Consider the following 25,373-nt stretch of genomic DNA (forward strand, 5'->3'; position numbering starts at 1 on the left):
CTTTGAATTGTTTAAAAAAAAAATACATTTGTTTTTTGCCTGACAAGAAAATCCAGCTCATCTTTCTCTCTCTTTGAAAGAAACCCTGCGTATCCAGTATGTCAGTCTCCTCTATCCTCCTGTATCTGAAGAAACCCTGCGTATCGAATGTCTGGGAACTGAAACCTCTGTTAATGCATTTCTGCTGTAAAACCAATCTGAAACCTCTGTTGCTGCATTTCTGGGAAAGCCTACCCAAACTGATCTTCAACATCAAAGAACAAAGAACAAAGAACAGTACAGCACAGGAACAGGTCATTCGGCCCTCCAAGCCTGCGCTGATCTTGATGCCTGCCTAAACTAACACCTTCTGCACTTCCGGGGTCCATATCCATCTATTCCCTTCCTATTCATATATTTGTCAAGATGTCTGTTAAACGTCGCTATCGTATCTGCTTCCACCACCTCCCCTGGCAGCAAGTTCCAGGCACTCACCACCCTCTGTGTAAAAAACTTGCCTCGCACATCCCCTCTAAACTTTGCCCCTCGCACCTTAAACCTATGCCCCCTAGTAACTGACTCTTCCACCCTGGGAAAAAGCTTCTGACTATCCACTTTGTCCATGCCGCTCATAACTTTGTAAATCTCGATCATGTCGCCCCTCCACCTCCGTCGTTCCAGTGAAAACAATCCAAGTTTTTCCAACCTCTCCTCATAGCTAATGCCCTCCAGACCAGGCAACATCCTGGTAAACCTCCTCTGTACCCTCTCCAAAGCCTCCACGTCCTTCTGGTAGTGTGGCGACCAGAATTGCACGCAATATATTCCAAGTGTGGCCTAACTAAAGTTCTGTACAGCTGCAACATGACTTGCCAATTTTTATACTCTATGCCCTGACCGATGAAGGCAAGCATGCCGTATGCCTTCTTGACTACCTTATCCATCTGTGTTGCCACTTTCAGTGACCTGTGGACCTGTATGCCCAGATCTCTCTGCCTGTCAATACTCCTAAGGGTTCTGCCCTTTACTGTATACCTCCCACCTGCATTAGACTTTCCAAAATGCATTACCTCACATTTGTCCGGATTAAACTCCATCTGCCATTTCTCAGCCCAAGTCTCCAACCGATCTATATCCTGCTGTATCCTCTGACAATCCTCATCATTATCCGCAACTCCACCAACCTTCGTGTCGTCCGCAAACTTACTAATCAGACCAGCTACATTTTCCTCCAAATCATTTATATATACTACAAACAGCAAAGGTCCCAGCACTGATCCCTGCGGAACACCACTAGTCACATCCTTCCATTCAGAAAAACACCCATCCACTGTTAACCTCTGTCTTCTGTGACTGAGCCAGTTCTGTATCCATCTTGCCAGCTCACCTCTGATCCCGTGTGACTTCACCTTTTGCCCCAGTCTGCCATGCGGGGCCTTGACAAAGGCTTTACTAAAGTCCATATAGATAACATCCACTGCCCTTCCTTCATCAATCATCTTCGTCATTTCCTCAAAAAACTAAATCAAATTAGTGAGACACGACATCCCCTTCACAAAACCATGCTGTCTCTCGCTAATAAGTTCGTTTGTTTCCAAATGGGAGTAAATTCTGTCCCGAAGAATCCTCTCTAATAATTTCCCTACCACTGACGTAAGGCTCACCGGCCTTTAATTTCCTGGATTATCCTTGCCACCCTTCTTAAACAAAGGAACAACATTGGCTATTCTCCAGTCCTCTGGGACCTCACCTGTAGCCAATGAGGATACAAAGATTTCTGTCAAGGCCCCAGCAATTTCTTCCCTTGCCTCCCTCAGTATTCTTGGGTAGATCCCATCAGGCCCTGGGGACTTATCTACCTTAATGCTTTGCAAGACACCCAACACCTCCTCCTTTTTGATAATTAGATGTATGAGACTATCTGCACTCCCTTCCCTAGACTCCCACGTGTCATCGCCTGGAAAGAACTGTTCTTGGAAGATCCCAATAACAGCCGTCTATACGCATTTGGGACGTTAAGCTAAAACAAAGTACATCTTTCCATATCTTCTCTTTCTTCTTCATGAATTAACAAATATTCAACCTAAGTGTTTTTTTGTCTTTTTTTGTGTGACAGAGATCAAAACAAAAATCCCTTTTATTTTTCCGATTAACCGGTGTATATGTGTATGTATGTATGTGTGTGTGAGTGTGTGTATGTGTGTGTGTGAGGGGCTAAGGTAAAAAAAGGAACTTGCATATTTCAATCTGTTTGTTAATGCTTTACTTAATTACTGGTTAAGACTTGTTTTATAATAAACTGATAATTTTGTTGTTTGTTCAAGAAACCTGGTTGGTGTGTTTTATTCGGGATAAAAAGAGTCCATGCTTGACCATATCAATTTAGTTTAGTTTAGAGATACAGCTCAGAAACAGGCCCTTCGGCCCACCGAGTCTGTGCCGACCATCAACCACCCATTTATCCTAATCCTACACTCATCCCATATTCCTACCACATCCCCACCTGTCCCTATATTTCCCTACCACCTACCAATACTAGGGGCAATTTATAATGGCCAATTAACCTATTAACCTGCAAGTCTTTGGCATGTGGGAGGAAACCGGAGCACCCGGAGGAAAACCACGCAGACACAGGGAGAACTTGCGAACTCCACACAGGCAGTACCCGGAATTGAACCCGGGTCACTGGAGCTGTGAGGCTGCGGTGCTAACCACTGCGACACTGTCAGTGGAAAAAAGTTTAAATATGTGTTGTGACCCATGGAGAGGTGGAGCTAGAATAAACAGTGCACTCCTCCCACCTTGGTCATAATAGAGGAAAGGAGGCTCTACCTAGACCAGCAGCATCAGACGTGTTGGAGTTCTCTGAGGCAGTGTGGGGTCATGGGCAAAGAATGGAGGAGTGAATCCAGCTTATATGCACCATAATGGCTCAGGGCTATGAACAAATGAGCACCTCGATGGAGAGAGTGGCCACCCTCGGAGAGCATTATGCAGCAGAACTTGGAGTGCATTCATCAACAGCGCACTGATATCCACAGGATGCATGCCACACAATGTCGCCTGGACCGGTCCGTGGCATTAGTAGCACAGAGATGTTTGGAAGGGATGCCAGGTGCAACCCTGCTGGTGCCATCCTCCACTATCTGGGGAGCCAGCCAAGGGCTGAGGATGTCACTAAGGGAGATGAGGGTGCCACCCCTGACGAGTGTCTTCATCTTCCTTGGCCTCTTTAGCTCCACTGATAGTGAGAGCATATGTGCAGCAGGACCAAATGATGGAGGCTGTCCTTGCAACGATGCAGGTGCAGCAGCCTCTGGAGAATCCCCCACAGGCACCTCCATGTCGAGGACAACCAGCACATGTATCTGAGCCGCATGTTGAGACAAGTGAGCAGGCTACCTCCTCCCCCTCTGAGGCCACAAGGGGAACACCGCAAGGAAATGGCTGAGCTGGAAGCTACTGCATCATGTGGAGCACAGGGTGAGTCACTGAGGTGTTTTCCTGCTCTAACTCTGCATGGATTTCCTTTCTGAACACTCTGTAAATAATGACATTTAAACACATGTGTGAGATTGCATTTGCTGTTGGTGACCCAGGAAATGAGGTATGAGGTACAGAAGGAGATCAATGTGCCTCAAAAACCTCTGGGCAGATGCGCATCCTTCATTAGCAATAAGAGTTTAGATGTTCCAGGCTATGTCTGTTAGCGCAGGCACCTCAGAGGGAGTTCCATACTATACCCCTTTATCCAAAGTATGAAGGGCTCAGTTGAAACATTCACAAATAAGATGATCCCTTACATTCATGGTATCCTGTCAAGACCTGCACGCCCCGCGCCATGCAGGGCTACCGTCTGTGCAGTCGGAGCACCTCTGTGTTTTGCATCCTTCCCTTCTGCCTCATCTTACTCCCCCTCTTCCTCTGATGTGTTGTCTCTTTCCAGGGGCTCACCAACCTCAAGTTACACACCTCTCTGGAGGGTCATGTCATGAAGTGTGCAGCAGACCACCACAATGACAGAGATCCTTGCAGGAGTGTATTGCAGGACACCGTACAACCAATCCGGATGTCAGAAATTCATCCTGAGAAACCCGATGTCCTGCTTAATAGTTGTCCGAGTGAGCAGTTTGCTCTGTTGTGTCATCTCTGTGCCTCTGTCTGGGGGTCTTGTAGCAGGCTGTGTAGCCTTGTCCCATAGGATCCATCCATGGATTTTGGGGGATGGAGTGAAGATTGCGGCAGCTTGGATTGGCAGAGGATGACGAGGTCATGGCAGCTGGCAGAAAGGCAAGCGCACACATGGAGGAAGCTCTAGTTGTGGACACAGAGCAGCTGAACATTGAGGGAGTGAACGCCGTTACTGACGATGAATCTCAGTGGGCAGTCACTAGGTGAATTGATGGCCATATGGGTGCAATCACAGATGCCCTGCACCTGGGGCAATCCACTAATAGAGGCGAAACCCACTGCCCTCTGCGGCTGTTGTGAACTGAATGTACTGTCCAGCTCTTCCAAATAGGGCATTAGTGACCTGTGCGAAGAAGTGGTGAGCTGCCATTTGCGAGATGACACCAAGGTCCTCAGCTGATTCTTGGAAGGAGCCAGAGGCAAAAATGTTCAAGGCCACAGTGAAGACTACTGGCAGGGCATGGTGACCAGTGCTGTGAGGTGTGACATCTTTGGCAACGAGGGCACAGATATCTGTGACCATTTACCTGGAGAGTTGCAGTCGAAGTTGGCACTAGTTCTCAGTCATCTCCAGGTAACTGCATCTTCGCTGTTAGATCCTATGTTGAGGGTATGGCCTCTGTTTCCCTTCTACCCCTTATTCTTCTCCCCTGCCATCCTGATGCCCGGGGCTCTGCCATTCCTGTGGAGGGTATTGCTCATCATTGCCACAGGGCCTAAAAAGCTATGAGTCGTGCCCCATTGCCAGTTGCAACATTCCTTGTGGTCAGGTAGCCCCCAATTGTCCTTGGCAGGCTTTCCACCTGCGCTTAGGCCTTCATGATGCCAGGAGGATGATGACCCACTGCACTGCCTGTGCACTTACTGCCCATTCTCCCTACCACCTGTGCTGCACTAATGGCAGATGCTTGTCAAAGATCAAGTCCCCCTCTTCACCATTCACACTTTTATAAAGCCCAGATAATTCACTAGGGCGACCCTGACTGGCTCCCTACTCCGCATCCACCTCCTTTTCCCTGGTCTGCCACGGACAGTACGTGCAGCCCGTGCATCCTTGCGGAGATTTCAACCAACCCCATTCACGAGCTCCTCAACCATCTTAATTGGAAATGCTGCCGTCCCCCAGTCCTGGTAAACATGGCTAATGCCAGAAACAGCATCGGGAAAGCAGCATGCCAACCGACACCAGTATTTTCAGCTTCAGTCCAACTCCGTTCCCACTCCTGGCAAGATCTGAAAATGAAGCCCTATGTGTCTATCAGTCAGTACCAGTCAGTATCAGCCAGTCTATCAGTATCTATCACTGAAGGTCAGCATGAGTATCCGTGCCAGTCACTGTGAGTCTCGGGTCAGTCAGTTATCATCAGTAATGACGGCAGGATGTTCCCGTGAGCTTTGGGAAACCGACAGCGAGTCCAAGTGGATGTCCCAGTGCCGACTTGCCTGAAATACACCCTCTGTGCAATCATCCCGGAGGTGGCTTTCTAACTGGCTGTCTCGGCGTTCAAAATCCTATTATAATCAGCAGTTTGCCTCTTGATCCTTCCGCCCAATCAGAGGGTCAGCAGCTCTGGAGCTTAGCAGCCCCACCGAGAGATCACCTGAAATAGAGACTTCCTCAGACACATAAGCATAAATAAATAACTCTATGACTGCTTAGCTCCGTGGAGAGCTGGCATGGACCAGATGGGCCAAATGGCCTCCTTCTGTGCCATAGATGACTCTATGACTTGATAATTCAAGGGGAGAGGGAAAAGGTGACCAGTGCCTTGGAGCAGAGAGGAAATACCTCCACTTGGATCGTTACGGCCCTGGGGTGGCTAATGATACCCGTGACCACTTCTTTGGGGGATGGAGTCTCCAGCTCTGATGGTTCCCTGGCCTGACGCAGGGAAGCTGTTTTCATTAGGGAGTTCCTCAGGGTAGTGTCCTAGGCCCAACAATCTTCAGCTGCTTCATCAATGACCTTCCTTCAATCATAAGGTCAGAAGTGGGGATGTTCGCTGATGATTGCACAATGTTCAGCACCATTCACGCCTCCTCAGATACTGAATCAGTCCATGTAGAAATGCAGCAAGACCTGGACAATATCCAGGCTTGGGCTGATAAGTGGCAAGTAACATTCGCGCCACACAAGTGCCAGGCAATGACCATCTCCAACAGGTGAGAATCTAACCAGATCCTTGACATTCAATGGCATTATGATCACTGAATCCCCCACTATCAGCATTCCAGGGATTACCATTGCCCAGAAACTGAACTGGAGTAGCCACATAAATACCGTGGCGACAAGAGCAGGTTAGAGGCTAGGAATCCTGAGGTGAGTAACTCACCTCCTGTCTCCCCAAAGCCTGTCCACCATCTACAAGGCACAAGTCAGGAGTGTGATGGAATACTCTCCACTTGCCTGGATGGGTGTAGCTCCAACAACACTCAAGAAGCTCAACACCATCCAGGACAAAGCAGCCCGCTTGATTGATACCCCATCCACAAACATTCACTCCCTCCACCACCGACACACAGTGGCAACAGTGTGTACCATCTACAAGATGCACTGCAGGAATTCACCAAGAGTCCTTGGACAGCACCTTCCAAATCCACGATTTCTATCAACTAGAAGGACAAGGGCAGCAGATGCATGGGAACACCACCACCTGCAAGTTCCCCTTCAAGTCACACACCACCCTGACTTGGTATTATATCATCATTCCTTCACTGTCGCTGGGTCAACATCCTGGAACTCCCTTCCTAACAACACTTTGGGTGTACCTACCCCACATGGACTGCAGTCGTTCAAAAAGGCAGCTCACCACCAGCTGGCCTGGTCAGCGACTCACACATCCCTGAATGAATAAAAAGAATTAAGCTGGTGACCTTCGCATACGGGGCGGGGGGGAGGGGGGGCGCTCTGTCACAAGCAAAATGCCCACGAGGCAAGAAAATTGCCCCTAACTGGAGATTTTATTCTGTAAATAGGCAGCCCGTTTCATGGGACAGGCAGCCAATCCAAATTCCTGCCTTCCCCCCCTCCCTGGGAATCTCCCTGGTGGGCAGGAATGCATTGGGGAGCCATCCCAATGCAGCGCTCCCCAATTCCCCGACCCAACCCCACCTCCACGGATGACATCAAGGGCTGGAAAAATTCTGACTGAGTGTCAGAGGTCAGGATCAGTCAATCAGTCAGCGTGAGTATCAGAGTCAGTCAGGATCGGCCAGTGCTTATTAGGACTGGATTCTCGCTACAGGGTCAGGAATCCAATGTTCGGTACATTTCCGGGTCCTAATCGCAGATACGGTGCGATTTTTAAAAGTAAAACACATAATTGGCCTGGGTGCGAGTCCAGCTCCCAATTGGAGGTGCCGGAAGTGTTCTGCAGATGGGAACAGGTCATTGAGGGCAATTGTAAAATTGTGGCAGCCATGACTGGGCTTGCCGTTGCCTTCAGTGATGCAGCACCAGGGAGATTGGAGGGCCTCTGTGGGCATGGGCATGTGTCCTCGGGCGGCACCCCATTTCTCCGATGCCTCCCTGGTGGCACTAATTAATACAGTCAGAGAGGAGAAAGCTTTCCATCCTGGCCTCAGGAAGGAGAAATCTGCCTAGCAAAACCAAGAGGGTGTGGATGGAGGTGACCATGGTGGTCAGCAGCCAGGGACAAACGCGAAGGACCTGTGTTCAGAGTAGATAAAGGTTCAATGACCTTTTGCAGTCTGGTAAGGTGAGTGGCCACTGTCACCCACTTCACTGAGCACCAACTCCAGCGACAGAAAGTTCATGAGCTGACTTCACAGAATGTCCATAGTTCACCCTAACACTGTCAGAGTAAGACAATGTTCACAACGCTGAGATGCAGCCAGCCTCACATATGGGGCGACATTCAGATGGAGACATCACTGAAGGGAACATTAGCCCACGTGTATGTAATGCTGGATGAGATGAAGCAGGGCAGCCTGCTCATGAATCTTTCTCCAATCATCCTGCAGGAGGAGGGCCCAGAACACTTGGGAGACGACCAGAACAGAAGGTGGGATGGCCCAGATCTACATGCTGCCAAGGCACCCTTGCAGTTAAGAGTCATAGCGGTGAAATAGCTCTGCATGCAAGAAGGTGAGTTGTGGAGTCATCAGCTGCAAGAATTCAGGGGAAATCAGGTGAAGCACTGCTGAATCAGCGTGGCTCCTGCTGCCATGCCAGCCTGCAGTTCACCCTGAGGTCTGGGACGGCACAGTTGGCCATCCTCTGCTGCCTGGGCCTCTGGTTCTATCCCTTTCTCCTCGCATTCAAAGAACAAAGAACAAAGAAAATTACAGCACAGGAACAGGCCCTTCGGCCCTCCAAGCCTACGCCGATCCAGATCCTCTATCTAAACATGTCGCCTATTTTCTAAGGGTCTGTATCTCTTTGCTTCCTGCCCATTCATGTATCTGTCTAGATACATCTTAAAAGACACTATCGTGCCCGCATCTACCACCTCCGCTGGCAACGCGTTCCAGGCACCCACCACCCTCTGCGTAAAGAACTTTCCACGCATATCCCCCCTAAACTTTTCCCCTTTCACTTTGAACTTGTGACCCCTAGTAATTGAATCCCCCACTCTGGGAAAAAGCTTCTTGCTATCCACCCTGTCTATACCTCTCATGATTTTGTACACCTCAATCAGGTCCCCCCTCAACCTCCGTCTTTCTAATGAAAATAATCCTAATCTACTCAACCTCTCTTCATAGCTAGCGCCCTCCATACCAGGCAACATCCTGGTGAACCTCCTCTGCACCCTCTCCAAAGCATCTACATCCTTTTGGTAATGTGGCGACCAGAATTGTACGCAGTATTCCAAATGTGGCCGAACCAAAGTCTTATACAACTGTAACATGACCTGCCAACTCTTGTACTCAATACCCCGTCCGATGAAGGAAAGCATGCCGTATGCCTTCTTGACCACTCTATTGACCTGCGTTGCCACCTTCAGGGAACAATGGACCTGAACACCCAAATCTCTCTGTACATCAATTTTCCCCAGGACTTTTCCATTTACTGTATAGTTCACTCTTGAATTGGATCTTCCAAAATGCATCACCTCGCATTTGCCCGGATTGAACTCCATCTGCCATTTCTCTGCCCAACTCTCCAATCTATCTATATTCTGCTGTATTCTCTGACAGTCCCCTTCACTATCTGCTACTCCACCAATCTTAGTGTCATCTGCAAACTTGCTAATCAGACCACCTATACTTTCCTCCAAATCATTTATGTATATCTCAAACAACAGTGGTCCCAGCACGGATCCCTGTGGAACACCACTGGTCACACGTCTCCATTTTGAGAAACTCCCTTCCACTGCTACTCTCTGTCTCCTGTTGCCCAGCCAGTTCTTTATCCATCTAGCTAGTACACCCTGGACCCCATGCGACTTCACTTCCTCCATCAACCTACCATGGGGAACCTTATCAAACGCCTTACTGAAGTCCATGTATATGACATCTACAGCCCTTCCCTCATCAATCAACTCTGTCACTTCCTCAAAGGATTCTATTAAGTTGGTAAGACATGACCTTCCCTGCACAAAACCATGTTGCCTATCACTGATAAGCCCATTTTCTTCCAAATGGGAATAGATCCTATCCCTCAGTATCTTCTCCAGCAGCTTCCCTACCACTGACGTCAGGCTCACCGGTCTATAATTACCTGGATTATCCCTGCTACCCTTCTTAAACAAGGGGACAACATTAGCAATTCTCCAGTCCTCCGGGACCTCACCCGTGTTTAAGGATGCTGCAAAGATATCTGTTAAGGCCCCAGTTATTTCCTCTCTCGCTTCCCTCAGTAACCTGGGATAGATCCCATCCAGACCTGGGGACTTGTCCACCTTAATGCCTTTTAGAATACCCAACACTTCCTCTCTCCTTATGCCGACTTGACCTAGAGTAATCAAACATCTGTCCCTAACCTCAACATCCGTCATGTCCCTCTCCTCGGTGAATACCGATGCAAAGTACTCGTTTAGAATCTCACCCATTTTCTCTGACTCCACGCATAACTTTCCTCCTTTGTCCTTGAGTGGGCCAATCCTTTCTCTAGTTACCCTCTTGCTCCTTATATATGAATAAAAGGCTTTGGGATTTTCCTTAACCCTGTTGGCTAAAGATATTTCATGACCCCTTTTAGCCCTCTTAATTCCTCGTTTCAGATTGGTCCTACATTCCCGATATTCTTTCAAAGCTTCGTCTTTCTTCAGCCTCCTAGACCTTATGTATGCTTCCTTTTTCCTCTCAGCTAGTCTCACAATTTCACCTGTCATCCATGGTACCCTAATCTTGCCATTTCGATCCCTCATTTTCACAGGAACATGTCTCTCCTGCACGCTAATCAACCTCTCTTTAAAAGCTTCCCACATATCAAATGTGGATTTACCTTCAAACAGCTGCTCCCAATCTACATTCCCCAGCTCCTGCCGAATTTTGGTATAGTTGGCCTTCCCCCAATTTAGCACTCTTCCTTTAGGACCACTCTCGTCTTTGTCCATGTGTATTCTAAAACTTACGGAATTGTGATCACTATTCCCAAAGTAGTCCCCTACTGAAACCTCAACCACCTGGCCGGGCTCATTCCCCAACACCAGGTCCAGTATGGCCCCTTCCCGAGTTGGACTATTTACATACTGCTCTAGAAAACCCTCCTGGATGCTCCTTACAAATTCTGCTCCATCTAGACCTCTAACACTAAGTGAATCCCAGTCAATGTTGGGAAAATCAAAATCTCCTATCACCACCACCCTGTTGCTCCTACATCTTTCCATAATCTATTTACATATTTGTACCTCTATCTCACGCTCGCTGTTGGGAGGCCTGTAGTACAGCCCCAACATTGTTACCGCACCCTTCCTATTTCTGAGTTCTGCCCATATTGCCTCACTGCTTGAGTCCTCCATAGTGCCCTCCTTCAGGCATTCCTCCTCTTCTTCCTCCTCCCAGCCCTTCTCCAAGGTGGAGTGATGTTCCAGCTCCTCCTCCTCATCCATCTCCAGGCCTCTTTCCAGTGTCCTGTTGTTCAGGATATGAATACAATACAGGACACTCTGACTGGCTCATAATGGAGGGCACTACCTGACCGGTCGAGGCAATGGAAGCAAGTCTTCAAGAAACCAATGTTTTTTTCAATGCAGGTCCATATTAGGAGATGCCTCTGGTTGTAGCTTCTCTTTCCATCTGTGTCTGGGACTCAAGCTGACAACAGCGGCTACCTCCTTCGGGGTAAACAATTGTCCCCAGCAGCCACCCATGGAATCTGGATGTGGGCCTGAAGAGTTATGGCACCTGGTACTCATGCAGGATGAAGGAGTCATGACAGCTGCCCAGGAACAGGGCGCAGACCTGCATGATTCACTTCCTGTGGTCACAGGTCATTCAAGGAGTGGTTGTCCTTTCAGGTGAGGAATCTGACTGGCTGGTCTGTTGGTATCTTGATGTCTATGTGGGTGCAATCGATGCGTGCTGCATCTGTGTTGCTCACATGATGCTATCTTTAAATGTAAAAGCCCCAGTGGGGCCAGAGCTAAGCTTGGCCCAATTAGTGGCGTCAATGTTACCAGGAGGTGGGAGCTGCCTGCAGAGCATGAGTGGCAAAGACAGACGGCAGCCACGATGGGGCCTTGCAGCAGAGAGCAGTCGGTACTTCAGAGGGCCAACAGATTAACCAAACAGGAAAGTGGACATATGACCTAATGAGAGGTAATGTGCATGATCGAGCACAGGATCCACCAGATCCCGGGATTTTTCAGCTAATTAAAAAACTTTAGCTTCTCCCCACATTGAACACGATAGCTGTGCACCAATGTCAACCGGATGGCTCGGGTTCACCAACTTGCTTGATTGAAAATTACATTCTCGCTTTCTCTGGCTGTTAACAAGGTCCTCAAGAAGCATAACAGGCTGTTAATCGGCAGCGAGCAGGCTCCCGATTCCTTCCTATCCACCCTCTCTTTGAAAATTGGAGTGCGACCCAAAGGATCGAGATCCAGAAACGCCTTCTGATAATGTGATCTTCAATCCGGACCGGCAACCTTACTCACTCCCAAAGACAACCCTTCAGCGTCAGTGAGTAGTGAGGTAAGACTGGCTGTGGAGAGAGATCATTGTGGTCTCGGTGACTAAGAGGTGCAGAAAGAGATCATTCAGGGATTGTGGACACTCTGCGGGTGATAATATCATTTATTTAATGCTTATTAAATCTGAGAGATTGATTTGGAGAGATTTCTTACCTGGAGTCACTGTGCTAATTTGGCCCGTTGTGATACTTGTAACATTTTTCGTTGTCCCAGATACTGTAGCTGTGGAAAGTTAAAAACAGAAACATCCTCAATAAATGTGAGATTCTGTATCCATGCACCGGGGCAATCGGGAGTTTGAGAGTCAGACTGAGATTAGTCCAAACAGTGGCAGATGTATCGTACTTTCAGATCACAGCAATGAAGGTGATGCTGGAGGTCCTGAGGGAGAGGAGAGAAGTTCTCTTCTCGGAGGGTGGCCACCCACACAGACCGAGCAAACGTGGATGAACATCGCTGCCACTGTCAGTGATAGAAGCATCATGTGAAGAACCTGGATCCAATGCAGGAAAAGGTTCCATGACCTGATACACTTTGGCAAGGTGAGTGCTACCCCCAACCATCAGGACAGGCTTCTGGGTATTCATGGTCCAGCAGACACAGCAGCTGAGGGGCCTCAGGGTGTCTGTTACTCCTGAACATGGGAGAAATGAGTGACCAGGGTATTTACTGACCCCTCACAATGGCTCAGAGCCATAGTGCTGCTGAGGACCTGCCATTACTGAAACATACACCCTCCAATGAATTGGAGCAGATGCCACTGGCCATCGAGGACAGCAGTGCCTTATAGAATTATAGAAAATAGAATCATAGAAAGTTTAAGGCACGGAAAGAGGCCACTTGGCCCAGCGAGTCTGTGCTGGCCGAAAAACGATCCACATATTCTAATCCCACCTTTCAGCATTTGGTCCATAGCCCTGCAGCTTAAGGCACCTGAGGTGCAGATCCAGACTCCTTTTGAATGAGTTGAGGGTTTCAGCCTCATTTACCCTTTCAGGCAGTGAGTTTCAGATCCCCACCACCCTCGGGGTGAAAAGGTTTTTCCTCATCTCCCCTCTAATTTTTCCTCATGGCCCCTCTAATCCTTCCACCAATCACCTTAAATCTGTGCCCCCGATAATTGACCTCTCCGCGAGGGGAAACAACTCCTTCCTGTCTACTCGATCTAGACCTATCATAATTTTCTACACCTCAGTTAAGTCACCCCTCAACCTCCTCTGTTCTAAGGAAAACAACCCTGGCCGATCCAATCTTTCTTCATAGATGCAACTTTTAAGCCCTGGCAACATTCTTGTAAATCTCCTCTTTACTCTCTCCACAGCAATTATGTCCTTCCTGTAATGTGGTGACCAGAACTGTATGCAATACTCCAGCTGTGGCCTAACCAGTGTTTTATACAGTTCCACCATTACATCCCTGCTTTTGTATTCTATACCTCGGCCAATAAAGGAAAGCATTCCATATGCCTTCTTCACCACTCTATCTACCTGTCCTGCCACCTTCAGGGACCTGTGGACATGCACTCCAAGGTCTCTCACTTCTTCTACCCCTCTCAATATCCTCCCATTTATTGTGTATTCCCTTGCTTTGGGCCTACTAGTCCAGTGACAGGATGGCCTTTGGCTGAACCCCAACCAGGCTGGCATGGACCACATGTGGACCTGCCAGGAGCACTGGCTCTTTGGCCAGTTGTTCCAGCTGTTCTGTCCCCCATTGCACCAGATGTTGGAGGCCATCTGGAAAACCGCAGCCAGCTGCTAGCCTCCTTATTGCACCTTCATCAAGGGTCTAAATGACCCTAACCACATCATCAGTGAGAATGGTGACTAAAAACCTCTACCTACCCAGAGTGCAAATTAAAAAGTGCAAAAAACATCTTAAAACTATGTACAGCAGCTCAAATGTCGTCATTTCAGTCCAGCTTCTAATCCATAAATCCACACCTAACTAACAGTTGACCTTCCTGGGCCACAAACTCACTTCTCCCAAGATAGCCAACAATGGGACCGGCATCCCAATACTGGCCAGTGCAGGGCGGCAGAGTGGTGCAGTGCTTATTCCGCAACCTCGTAGTTCCAGCGACCAGGGTTCGGATCTGGGTACTGCCTGTGCGAAGTTTGCAAGTTCTCCCTGTGACCACGTGGGTTTCCGTCGGGTGCTCCGGTTTCCTCCCACTGCCAAAGACTTGTAGGTTGACAGGTAAATTGGCCATTGTAAATTGCCGCTAGTGTAAGTAGGTGATAGGGAATATGGGATTAATGTAGGAGGGGATGTGGTAGAGAATATGGGATTAATGTAGGATTAGTATAAATGGGTGGTTGATGGTCGGCACAGACTCAGTGGGCCAAAGGACCTGTTTCAGTGCTGTATCTCTCTATGACCCCTCCCCATAACCTCTTTTCCTGATCTTGGTGGGGACCCAAAAATATAGCTGTCAGTGTCTTTCAACAGTGAGGAAAGGCTGAGTGTGGAGAGAGATCATTCAGGGATTGTGGACATTATATGCTGATAATATCATTCCAGAGAATTACTTGGAGAGATTTCTGACCTGGAGTGGTATTATTGCTTGCAGCTCGAGCAAGACCCATTCTCTTCGGTGTTTTATCTGTGGAAAGGAAAAAACAGAAACAACATCAAAGAACAAAGAACAGTACAGCACAGGAACAGGCCATTCGGCCCTCCAGGCCTGCGCCGAACTTGATGCCTGCCAAAACTAACACCTTCTGCACTTCCGGGGCCCATATCCATCTATTCCCTTCCTATTCATATATTTGTCAAGATGTCTGTTAAACGTCGCTATCGTATCTGCTTCCACCACCTCCCCTGGCAGCAAGTTCCAGGCACTCACCACCCTCTGTGTAAAAAACTTGCCTCGCACATCCCCTCTAAACTTTGCCCCTCGCACCTTAAACCTATGTCCCCTAGTAACTGACTCTTCCACCCTGGGAAAAAGCTTCTGACTATCCACTCTGTCCATGCCGCTCATAACTTTGTAAACCTCTATCATGTCACCCCTCCACCTCCGTCGTTCCAGTGAAAACAATCCGAGTTTTTCCAACCTCTCCTCATAGCTAATGCCCTCCAGACCAGGCAACATCCTGGTAAACCTCCTCTGTACCCTCTCCAAAGCCTCCACGTCCTTCTGGTAGTGTGGCGACCAGAATTGCACGCAATATATTCTAAGTGTGGCCTAACTAAAGTTCTGTACAGCTGCAACATGACTTGCCAATTTTTATACTCTATGCCCCGACCGATGAAGGCAAGCATGCCGTATGCCTTCTTGACTACCTTATCCACCTGCGTTGCCACTTTCAGTGACCTGTGGACCTGTACGCCCAGATCTCTCTGCCTGTCAAGACTCCTAAGGGTTCTGTCATTTACTGTATACCTCCCACCTGCATTAGACCTTCCAAAATGCATTACCTCACATTTGTCCGGATTAAACTCCATCTGCCATTTCTCCGCCCACGTCTCCAACCGATCTATATCCTGCTGTATCCTTTGACAATCCTCATCACTATCCGCAACTTCACCAACCTTTGTGTCGTCCGCAAACTTACTAATCAGACCAGCTACATTTTCCTCCAAATCATTTATATATACTACAAACAGCAAAGGTCCCAGCACTGATCCCTGCGGAACACCACTAGTCACATCCCTACATCCCTCCATTCATAAAAACACCCATCCACTGTTACCCTCTGTCTTCTATGACCGAGCCAGTTCTGTATCCATCTTGCCAGCTCACCTCTGGTCCCGTGTGACTTCACCTTTTGCACCAGTCTGCCATGCGGGACCTTGTCAAAGGCTTTACTAAAGTCCATATAGACAACATCCACCGCCCTTCCCTCATGAATCATCTTTGTCACTTCCTCAAAAAACTCAATCAAGTTAGTAAGACACGACATCCCCTTCACAAAACCATGCTGTCTCTCGCTAATAAGTTCGTTTGTTTCCAAATGGGAGTAAATCCTGTCCCGAAGAATCCTCTCTAATAATTTCCCTACCACTGATTTAAGGCTCACCGGCCAATAATTTCCTGGATTATCCTTACCACCCTTCTTAAACAAAGGAACAACATTGGCTATTCTCCAGTCCTCTGGGAACTCACCTGTAGCCAATGTGGGATTCTGTATTCATTCACCATAAGAGTCAGACTGCGATTCACATGACAGTAACTACGTCAGTGCCTTTCAGTTTCATTCAGTATCTGTCACTATCAGTAAAAATCAGTATCAGTCACTCTCCAGAGGATAACGATTATTGTATCATAAGGTTTAGACTCACTATGGAAAAGGACAAAGAGCAATCCAGGATAAAAATAATTAACTGCGGGAAGGCCAACTTCAATGGAGTAAGAATGGAGCTAGGGTGAATAAATTGGAGTCAAAAGCTGTCAGGAAAACCAGCAGCTGAACAATCTTCAAAGAAGAGAGAGTTCGGGCACAGTCAAGGTATGTTCCCTCGAAGGGGAAAAGTAGGGCAAACAAATCCAGAACTTCCTGGATGACAGGAGATTAAGATAAAGAGGAAAAGGTGTGCTTATGACAGACGCCAGGTAGAAAATACTATTGAGAACCAGGCTGAATATAGAAGGTGCAGAGAGGGAGTGAAAAAGCAAATAAGAGAAGCAAAGAGAGAGTCTGAAAAGAGACTGGCAGCTAACATTAAAGGAAATCCCAAAGTTTTCAATAAACATATAAAACTGGTGGGGGGGGGTTTAAAAGGAGGAGTGGGGCTGATTAGGGACCAAAAAGGAGATTTACACATGGAGGCAGAGGGCGTAGCTGATGTATGAAATGAATAATTTGCATCTGTCTTTACCAAGGAAGAAGATGCAACCCAGGCAATGTCAGAGGTAAATCAGACACTAGACGGGTTTGAAATTGATAGGCTTTCTGTACTTAAAGTGGATAAGGTACCAGGACCAGATGAGATGCACCCAAGGATACTGAGGGAAGTGAGGGTGGAAACCACAAAGGCACTGGCCATAATTTTTCAGTCTTCCTAAGACTTGGGGGTGGTGCCAGAGGACTAGAGAATGGCAAACATTACACCCTTATTCAAAAATGAGTGTAAAGATAAGCCCAGAAACTACAGTCCAGTCAGTTTAACTTGGTGGTGGGTAAATTTCTGGAAAAAATAATTCGGGACAAAATCAAAAGTCACATAAACAAATGAGTGTTAATTAAGGAAAGCCAGCATGGATTTCTTAAGGGAAAATCATGTTCAACTAACTTGCTGGAGTTTTTTGAGGAGGTAACAGAGAGGGTTGATGAGGGCAATGCTGTTGATGTGGTGTACATGGACTTTCAAAAGGTATTTGATACAGTGTCGCACAACAGACTTGTGAACAAACCTGTAGCTCATAGAATAGAAGTGACAGGAAACAAAGAGTAGTGGTTAATGGATGTTTTTCGGGCTGGAGGAAGGTTTGTAGTGGAGTTCCCCAGGGATTAGTATTGAGACCCTTGCTTTTCCTGATATATATGAATAAAAGAACAAAGAACAAAGAAAATTACAGCACAGGAACAGGCCCTTTGGCCCTCCAAGCCTGCGCCGATCCAGATCCTCTATCTAAACATGTCGCCTATTTTCTAAGGGTCTGTATCTCTTTGCTTCCTGCCCATTCATGTATCTGTCTAGAAAAATCTTAAAAGATGCTATTGTGCCCGCGTCTACCACCTCCGCTGGCAACGCGTTCCAGGCACCCACCACCCTCTGTGTAAAGAACTTTCCACGCATATCCCCCCTAAACTTTTCCCCTCTCACTTTGAACTCGTGACCCCTAGTAATTGAATCCCCCACTCTGGGAAAAAGCTTCTTGCTATCCACCCTGTCTATACCTCTCATGATTTTGTACACCTCAATCAGGTCCCTCCTCAACCTCCGTCTTTCTAATGAAAATAATCCTAATCTACTCAACCTCTCTTCATAGCTAGTGCCCTCCATACCAGGCAACATCCTGGTGAACCTCCTCTGCACCCTCTCCAAAGCATCCACATCCTTTTGGTAATGTGGCGACCAGAATTGTACGCAGTATTCCAAATGTGGCCGAACCAAAGTCTTATACAACTGTAACATGACCTGCCAACTCTTGTACTCAATACCCCGTCCGATGAAGGAAAGCATGCCGTATGCCTTCTTGACCACTCTATTGACCTGCGTTGCCACCTTCAGGGAACAATGGACCTGAACACCCAAATCTCTCTGTACATCAATCTTCCCCAGGACTTTTTCATTTATTGTATAGTTCACTCTTGAATTGGATCTTCCAAAATGCATCACCCCGCATTAGGGCGGCACAGTGGCGCAGTGGTTAGCACTGCAGCCTCACAGCTCCAGGGACCCGGGTTCGATTCTGGGTACTGCCTGTGTAGAGTTTGCAAGTTCTCCCTGTGTCTGCGTGGGTTTTCTCCGGGTGCTCCGGTTTCCTCCCACAAGCCAAAAGACTTGCAGGTTGGTAGGTAAATTGGCCATTATACATTGTCACTAGTATAGGTAGGTGGTAGGGAAATATAGGGACAGGTGGGGATGTTTGGGAGGAATATGGGATTAGTGTAGGATTAGTATAAATGGGTGGTTGATGGTCGGCACAGACTCGGTGGGCCGAAGGGCCTGTTTCAGTGCTGTATCTCTAATCTAATCTAATTTGCCCGGATTGAACTCCATCTGCCATTTCTCTGCCCAACTCTCCAATCTATCTATATTCTGCTGTATTCTCTGACAGTCCCCTTCAGTATCTGCTACTCCACCAATCTTAGTGTCGTCTGCAAACTTGCTAATCAGACCACCTATACTTTCCTCCAAATCATTTATGTATATCACAAACAACAGTGGTCCCAGCACGGATCCCTGTGGAATACCACTGGTCACACGTCTCCATTTTGAGAAACTCCCTTCCACTGCTACTCTCTGTCTCCTGTTGCCCAGCCAGTTCTTTATCCATCTAGCTAGTACACCCTGGACCCCATGCGACTTCCCTTTCTCCATCAAACTACCATGGGGAACCTTATCAAACGCCTTACTGAAGTCCATGTATATGACATCTACAGCCCTTCCCTCATCAATCAACTTTGTCACTTCCTCAAAGAATTCTATTAAGTTGGTAAGACATGACCTTCCCTGCACAAAACCATGTTGCCTATCACTGATAAGCCCGTTTTCTTCCAAATGGGAATAGATCCTATCCCTCAGTATCTTCTCCAGCAGCTTCCCTACCAATGACGTCAGGCTCACCAGTCTATAATTACCTGGACTATCCCTGCTACCCTTCTTAAACAAGGGGACAACATTAGCAATTCTCCAGTCCTCCGGGTCTTCACCCGTGTTTAAGGATGCTGCAAAGATATCTGTTAAGGCCCCAGTTATTTCCTCTCTCGCTTCCCTCAGAAACCTGGGATAGATCCCATCCGGACCTGGGGACTTGTCCACCTTAATGCCTTTTAGAATACCCAACACTTCCTCCCTCCTTATTAGAATTAGAACATTGCAGCGCAGTACAGGCCCTTCGGCCCTCGATGTTGCACCGACCTGTGAATCCATCTTACCTACACTATTCCATTTTCATCCATATGTCTATCCAATGACCACTTAAATACCCTTAAAGTTGGCGAGTCTACTACTGTTGCAGGCAGGGCGTTCCACGCCCCTACTACTCTCTGAGTAAAGAAACTACCTCTGACATCTGTCCTATATCTATCACCCCTCATCTTAAAGCTATGTCCCCTCGTGTTTGCCATCACCATCCGAGGAAAAAGACTCTCACTATCCACCCGACTTGACCTAGAGTAATCAAACATCTATCCCTAACCTCAACATCCGTCATGTCCCTCTCCTCGGTGACTACCAATGCAAAGTACTCGTTTACTCTCACCCATTTTCTCTGACTCCACGCATAATTTTCCTCTTTTGTCCTTGAGTGGGCCAATCCTTTCTCTCGTTACCCTCTTGCTCCTTATATATGAATAAAAGGCTTTGGGATTTTCCTTAACCCTGTTTGCTAAAGATATTTCATGACCCCTTTTAGCCATCTTAATTCCTCGTTTCAGATTGGTCCTACATTCCCGATATTCTTCCAAAGCTTCATCTTTCTTCAGCCGCCTAGACCTTATGTATGCTTCCTTTTTCCTCTTAGCTAGTTTCACAATTTCACCTGTCATCCATGGTTCCCTAATCTTGCCATTTCTATCCCTCATTTTCACAGGAACATGTCTCTCCTGCACGCTAATCAACCTCTCTTTAAAAGCCTCCCACATATCAAATGTGGATTTATCTTCAAACAGCTGCTCCCAATCTACATTTCCCAGCTCCTGCCGACTTTTGGTATAGTTGGCCTTCCCCCAATTTAGCACTCTTCCTTTAGGACCACTCTCGTCTTTGTCCATGAGTATTCGAAAACTTACGGAATTGTGATCACTATTCCCAAAGTAGTCCCCTACTGAATCTTCAACCACCTGGCCGGTCTCATTCCCCAACACCAGGTCCAGTATGGCCCCTTCCCGAGTTGTACTATTTACATACTGCTCTAGAAAACCCTCCTGGATGCTCCTTACAAATTCTGCTCCATCTAGACCTCTAACACTAAGTGAATCCCAGTCAATGTTGGGAAAATTAAAATCTCCTATCACCACCACCCTGTTGCTCCTACATCTTTCCATAATCTGTTTACATATTTGTACCTCTATCTCACGCTCGCTGTTGGGAGGCCTGTAGTACAGCCCCAACATTGTTACCGCACCCTTCCTATTTCTGAGTTCTGCCCATATTGCCTCACTGCTCGAGTCCTCCATAGTGCCCTCCTTCAGCACAGCTGTGATATCCTCTTTGACCAGTAAAGCAACTCCTCCACCCCTTTTACCTCCCTCTCTATCCCGCCTGAAGCATCGATATCCTGGGATATTTAGTTGCCAATCATGCCCTTCCCTTAACCAAGTCTCAGTAATAGCAATAACATCATACTCCCAGGTACTAATCCAAGCCCTAAGTTCATCTGCCGTACCTACTACACTTCTTGCATTAAAACAAATGCACCTCAGACCACCAGTCCCTTTGCGTTCATCATCTGCTCCCTGCCTACTCTTCCCCTTCGTCACGCTGACTTCATTATCTAGTTCCTTACAGGCTTTAGTTATTACTTCCTTACTGTCCACTGACCTCCTCATTTGGTTCCCATCCCCCTGCCACATTAGTTTAAAAGCTCCCCAACAGCATTAGCAAAAGCACTCCCAAGGACATTGGTTCCAGTCCGGCCCAGGTGTAGACCATCCAATTTGTAATAGTCCCACCTCCCCCTGAACCGGTCCCAATGTCCCAAAAATCTGAACCCCTCCCTCCTGCACCATCTCTCAAGCCACGCATTCATCCTGACTATTTTTTCATTTCTACTCTGACTAGCACGTGGCACTGGTAGCAATCCTGAGATTACTACCTCTGAGGTCCTACTTTTTAACTTGGCTCCTAACTCCCTAAATTCTGCTTCTAGGACCTCATCCTGTTTTTTACCTATATCATTGGTGCCTATGTGCACAACAACAACTGGCTGTTCACCCTCCCCCTTTAGAATGTTCTGCAGCCGATCTGAGATATCCCTGACCCGTGCACCTGGGAGGCAACATACCATTCGGGAGTCTCATCTTCGACCACAGAACCGCCTATCTACTCCCCTTACAATCGAATCCCCTATGACTATAGCCCTTCCACTCTTTTTCCCGCCCTTCTGAACAGCAGAACCAGCCACGGTGCCATGAACCTGGCTACTGCTGCCTTCCCCTGGTGAGCCATCTCCCCCAACAATATCCAAAATGATGTAGACCTTGGTATACAGGGCACAATTTCAAAGTTTGCAGATGATTTGAAACTTGGAAGCATTGTGAACTGTGAGGAGGATAGTGTTGAATTTCAAAAGGACATCGACAAGTTGGTGGAATGGGCAGACAGGTGGCAGATGAAGTTCAATGCAGAGAAATGCGAGGCGATTCATTTTGGTCGGAAGAACATGGAGAGAAAATCTAAAATAAAAGGTACAATTCTAAAGAGGGTGCAGGAGCAGATGGACCTGGGTGTATATGTGCATAAGTCATTGAAGGTAACAGAACAGGTTGAGAAAGCGGTTAATAAAGCATACAGTGTCCTGGGCTTTATTAATAGGAGCATAGAGTACAAGAGCAAGGAAGTTATGTTGAACTTGTATCTGACACTAGGTCAGCCTCAGCTGGAGTATTGCGTCCAGTTCTGGGCACCGCACTTGAGGAAAGACGTGAGGGCATTGGAGAGAGTACTGAAAAGATTCACGAGAATGGGTCCAGGGATGAGGAATTTCAGTTATGAAGGTAGATTGGAGAAGTTGGGACTGTTTTCCTTGAGAAGAGAAGGCTGAGAGGTGATTTGATAGAGATATTCAAAATCATGAGCAGCCGGACAGAGTAGATAGAGAGAAACTGTTCCCACCCATGAAAGGATTGAGAACGAGAGGACACAGGTTTAAAGTGTTTGGTAAGAGAAGCAAAGAGACACGAGGAAAACTTTCTCATGCAGTGAGTGGTTAAGGTCTGGAATGCGCTGCCTGGGAACATGGTGGCGGCAGATTCAATTGAAGCATTCAAAAGGGAATTAGACAGTTATACAAAAAAGAAGAATGTGCAGGGTTATGGGGAGAGTCGGGGGAATGGAACTGAGGGGATTGCTCTTTCAGAGAGCCAGTACAAAGACGATGGGCTGAATGGTCTTCGCAGGGCAAGAATTATAGCTGGGGGAAAGGAAATTATGATGCGATTAGGCAAGATTTAGGATGCGTAGGATGGGGAAGGAAACTGCAGGGGATGGTCACAATCGAAATGTGGAGCTTATTCAAGGAGCAGCTACTGCGTGTCCTTGATAAGTATGTACCTGTCAGGCAGGGAGGAAGTTGTCGAGCGAGGGAGCCGTGGTTTACTAAAGAAGTTGAAGCGCTTGTCAAGAGGAAGAAGAAGGTTTATGTTAGGATGAGACATGAAGGCTCAGTTAGGGCGCTTGAGAGTTACAAGCTAGCCAGGAAGGATCTAAAGGGAGAGCTAAGAAGAGCAAGGAGAGGACACGAGAAGTCATTGGCGGATAGGATCAAGGAAAACGCTAAGGCTTTCTATAGGTATATCAGGAATAAAAGAATGACCAGAGTTAGATTAGGGCCAATCAAGGATAGTAGTGGGAAGTTGTGTGTGGAATCAGAGGAGATAGGGGAAGCGTTAAATGAATATTTTTCGTCAGTATTTACAGTAGAGAAAGAAAATGTTGTCGAGGAGAATACTGAGATTCAGACTACTAGGCTAGATGGGATTGAGGTTCACAAGGAGGAGGTGTTGCAATTTTGGAAAGTGTGAAAATAGATAAATCCCCTGGGCCAGATGGGATTTATCCTAGGATTCTCTGGGAAGCCAGGGAGGAGATTGCAGAGCCTTTGTCCTTGATCTTTATGTCGTCATTGTCGACAGGAATAGTGCCGGAAGACTGGAGGAGAGCAAATGTTGTCCCCTTGTTCAAGAAGGGGAGTAGAGACAGCCCTGGTAATTATAGACCTGTGAGCCTTACTTCGGTTGTGGGTAAAATGTTGGAAAAGGTTATAAGAGACAGGATTTATAATCATCTTGAAAAGAATAAGTTCATTTGCGATAGTCAGCACGGTTTTGTGAAGGGAAGGCCGTGCCTCACAAACCTTATTGAGTTTTTCGAGAAGGTGACCAAACAGGTGGATGAGGGTAAAGCAGTGGATGTGGTGTATATGGATTTCGGTAAGGCGTTGATAAGGTTCCCCACGGTAGGCTATTGCAGAAAATATATAAGCATGGGGTTGAAGGTGATTTAGAGCTTTGGATCAGAAATTGGCTAGCTGAAAGAAGACAGAGGGTGGTGGTTGATGGCAAATGTTCATCCTGGAGTTTAGTTACAAGTGGTGTACCGCAAGGATCTGTTTTGGGGCCACTGCTGTTTGTCATTTTTATAAATGACCTGGAAGAGGGTGTAGAAGGGTGGGTTAGTAAATTTGCGGATGACACGAAGGTCGGTGGAGTTGTGGATAGTGCTGAAGGATGTTGTAGGGTACAGAGGGACATAGATAGGCTGCAGAGCTGGGCTGAGAGATGGCAAATGGAGTTTAATGCGGAAAAGTGTGAGGTGATTCACTTTGGAAGGAGTAACAGGAATGCAGAGTACTGGGCTAATGGGAAGATTCTTGGTAGTGTAGATGAACAGAGAGATCTTGGTGTCCAGGTACATAAATCCCTGAAAGTTGCTACCCAGGTTAATAGGGCTGTTAAGAAGGCATATGGTGTGTTAGCTTTTATTAGTAGGGGGATCGAGTTTCGGAGCCACGAGGTCATGCTGCAGCTGTACAAAACTCTGGTGAGACCGCACCTGGAGTATTGCGTGCAGTTCTGGTCACCGCATTATAGGAAGGATGTGGAAGCTTTGGAAAGGGTGCAGAGGGTGCAGAGGAGATTTACTAGGATGTTGCCTGGTATGGAGGGAAGGAGAAACACTGGATATAGGCCGTGTGAAAAAGTATTGGAAGGGAAGAGTCATGTCAGGTGGCAGAAGAGAGCCAATTAAGGGAATAGAGACATATTCAAGCTTACCAGGGAATGAAAACAATAACAACAATTTATATTTATTTCGTGCCTTTAACGCAACCAAAAGCTTGGTCAAAGAGATAGGTTTTAAGGAGTGTCGTAAAGGAGGAACGTGAGGTGGAGAGGCGAAGAGATGTAGGGAGGATATTCTAGAGCTTGGGGCTGAGGCAACTGAAAGTGCAGCCACCAGTGGTGGAGCAATTAAAATCAGGGATGCACAAGAGGCCAGAATTCGAGGAGTGCAGACATCTCAGAGGTTTGTGGGGCTGGAGGAGATTACAGAGATAGAGAGGGGGGAGGCTATGGAGGAATTGGAAAACAAGGATGAGAATTTTAAAATCACAACGTTGCTTGACCGGGAGCCAGTGTAGGTCAGCGAGCACAGGGGAGATTGGGGAACAGGACTTGATGCAAGTTAAGACACGGGTAGCAGAGTTTTGGGTGACTTCAAGTTTATGGAGAGTAGAATGTGGAAGACCAGCCAGGACTGATTGGAATA

At 47.3% G+C, this 25,373-nt stretch overlaps 1 protein-coding gene across 1 annotated transcript in view; it reads right to left on the bottom strand.

The window, feature by feature from the left end:
• Positions 1–12,258: 12,258 nt before the first annotated feature.
• The window catches only part of LOC137377649 (disintegrin and metalloproteinase domain-containing protein 12-like), a 330,681-nt gene continuing 317,566 nt past the window's right edge, over positions 12,259–25,373 (bottom strand). Inside the window, exons 27-29 of the mRNA XM_068047535.1 lie at positions 14,821–14,877; positions 12,426–12,494; positions 12,259–12,314 (exon numbers count right to left, since the gene is read on the bottom strand). Coding sequence (XP_067903636.1) covers positions 12,259–12,314; positions 12,426–12,494; positions 14,821–14,877 — 182 coding nt within the window. The remainder of the gene's footprint in view (positions 12,315–12,425; positions 12,495–14,820; positions 14,878–25,373) is intronic.

The sequence above is a fragment of the Heterodontus francisci genome, chromosome 1 (assembly GCF_036365525.1).
Source record: "Heterodontus francisci isolate sHetFra1 chromosome 1, sHetFra1.hap1, whole genome shotgun sequence".
NCBI classification, from domain to species: domain Eukaryota; kingdom Metazoa; phylum Chordata; class Chondrichthyes; order Heterodontiformes; family Heterodontidae; genus Heterodontus; species Heterodontus francisci.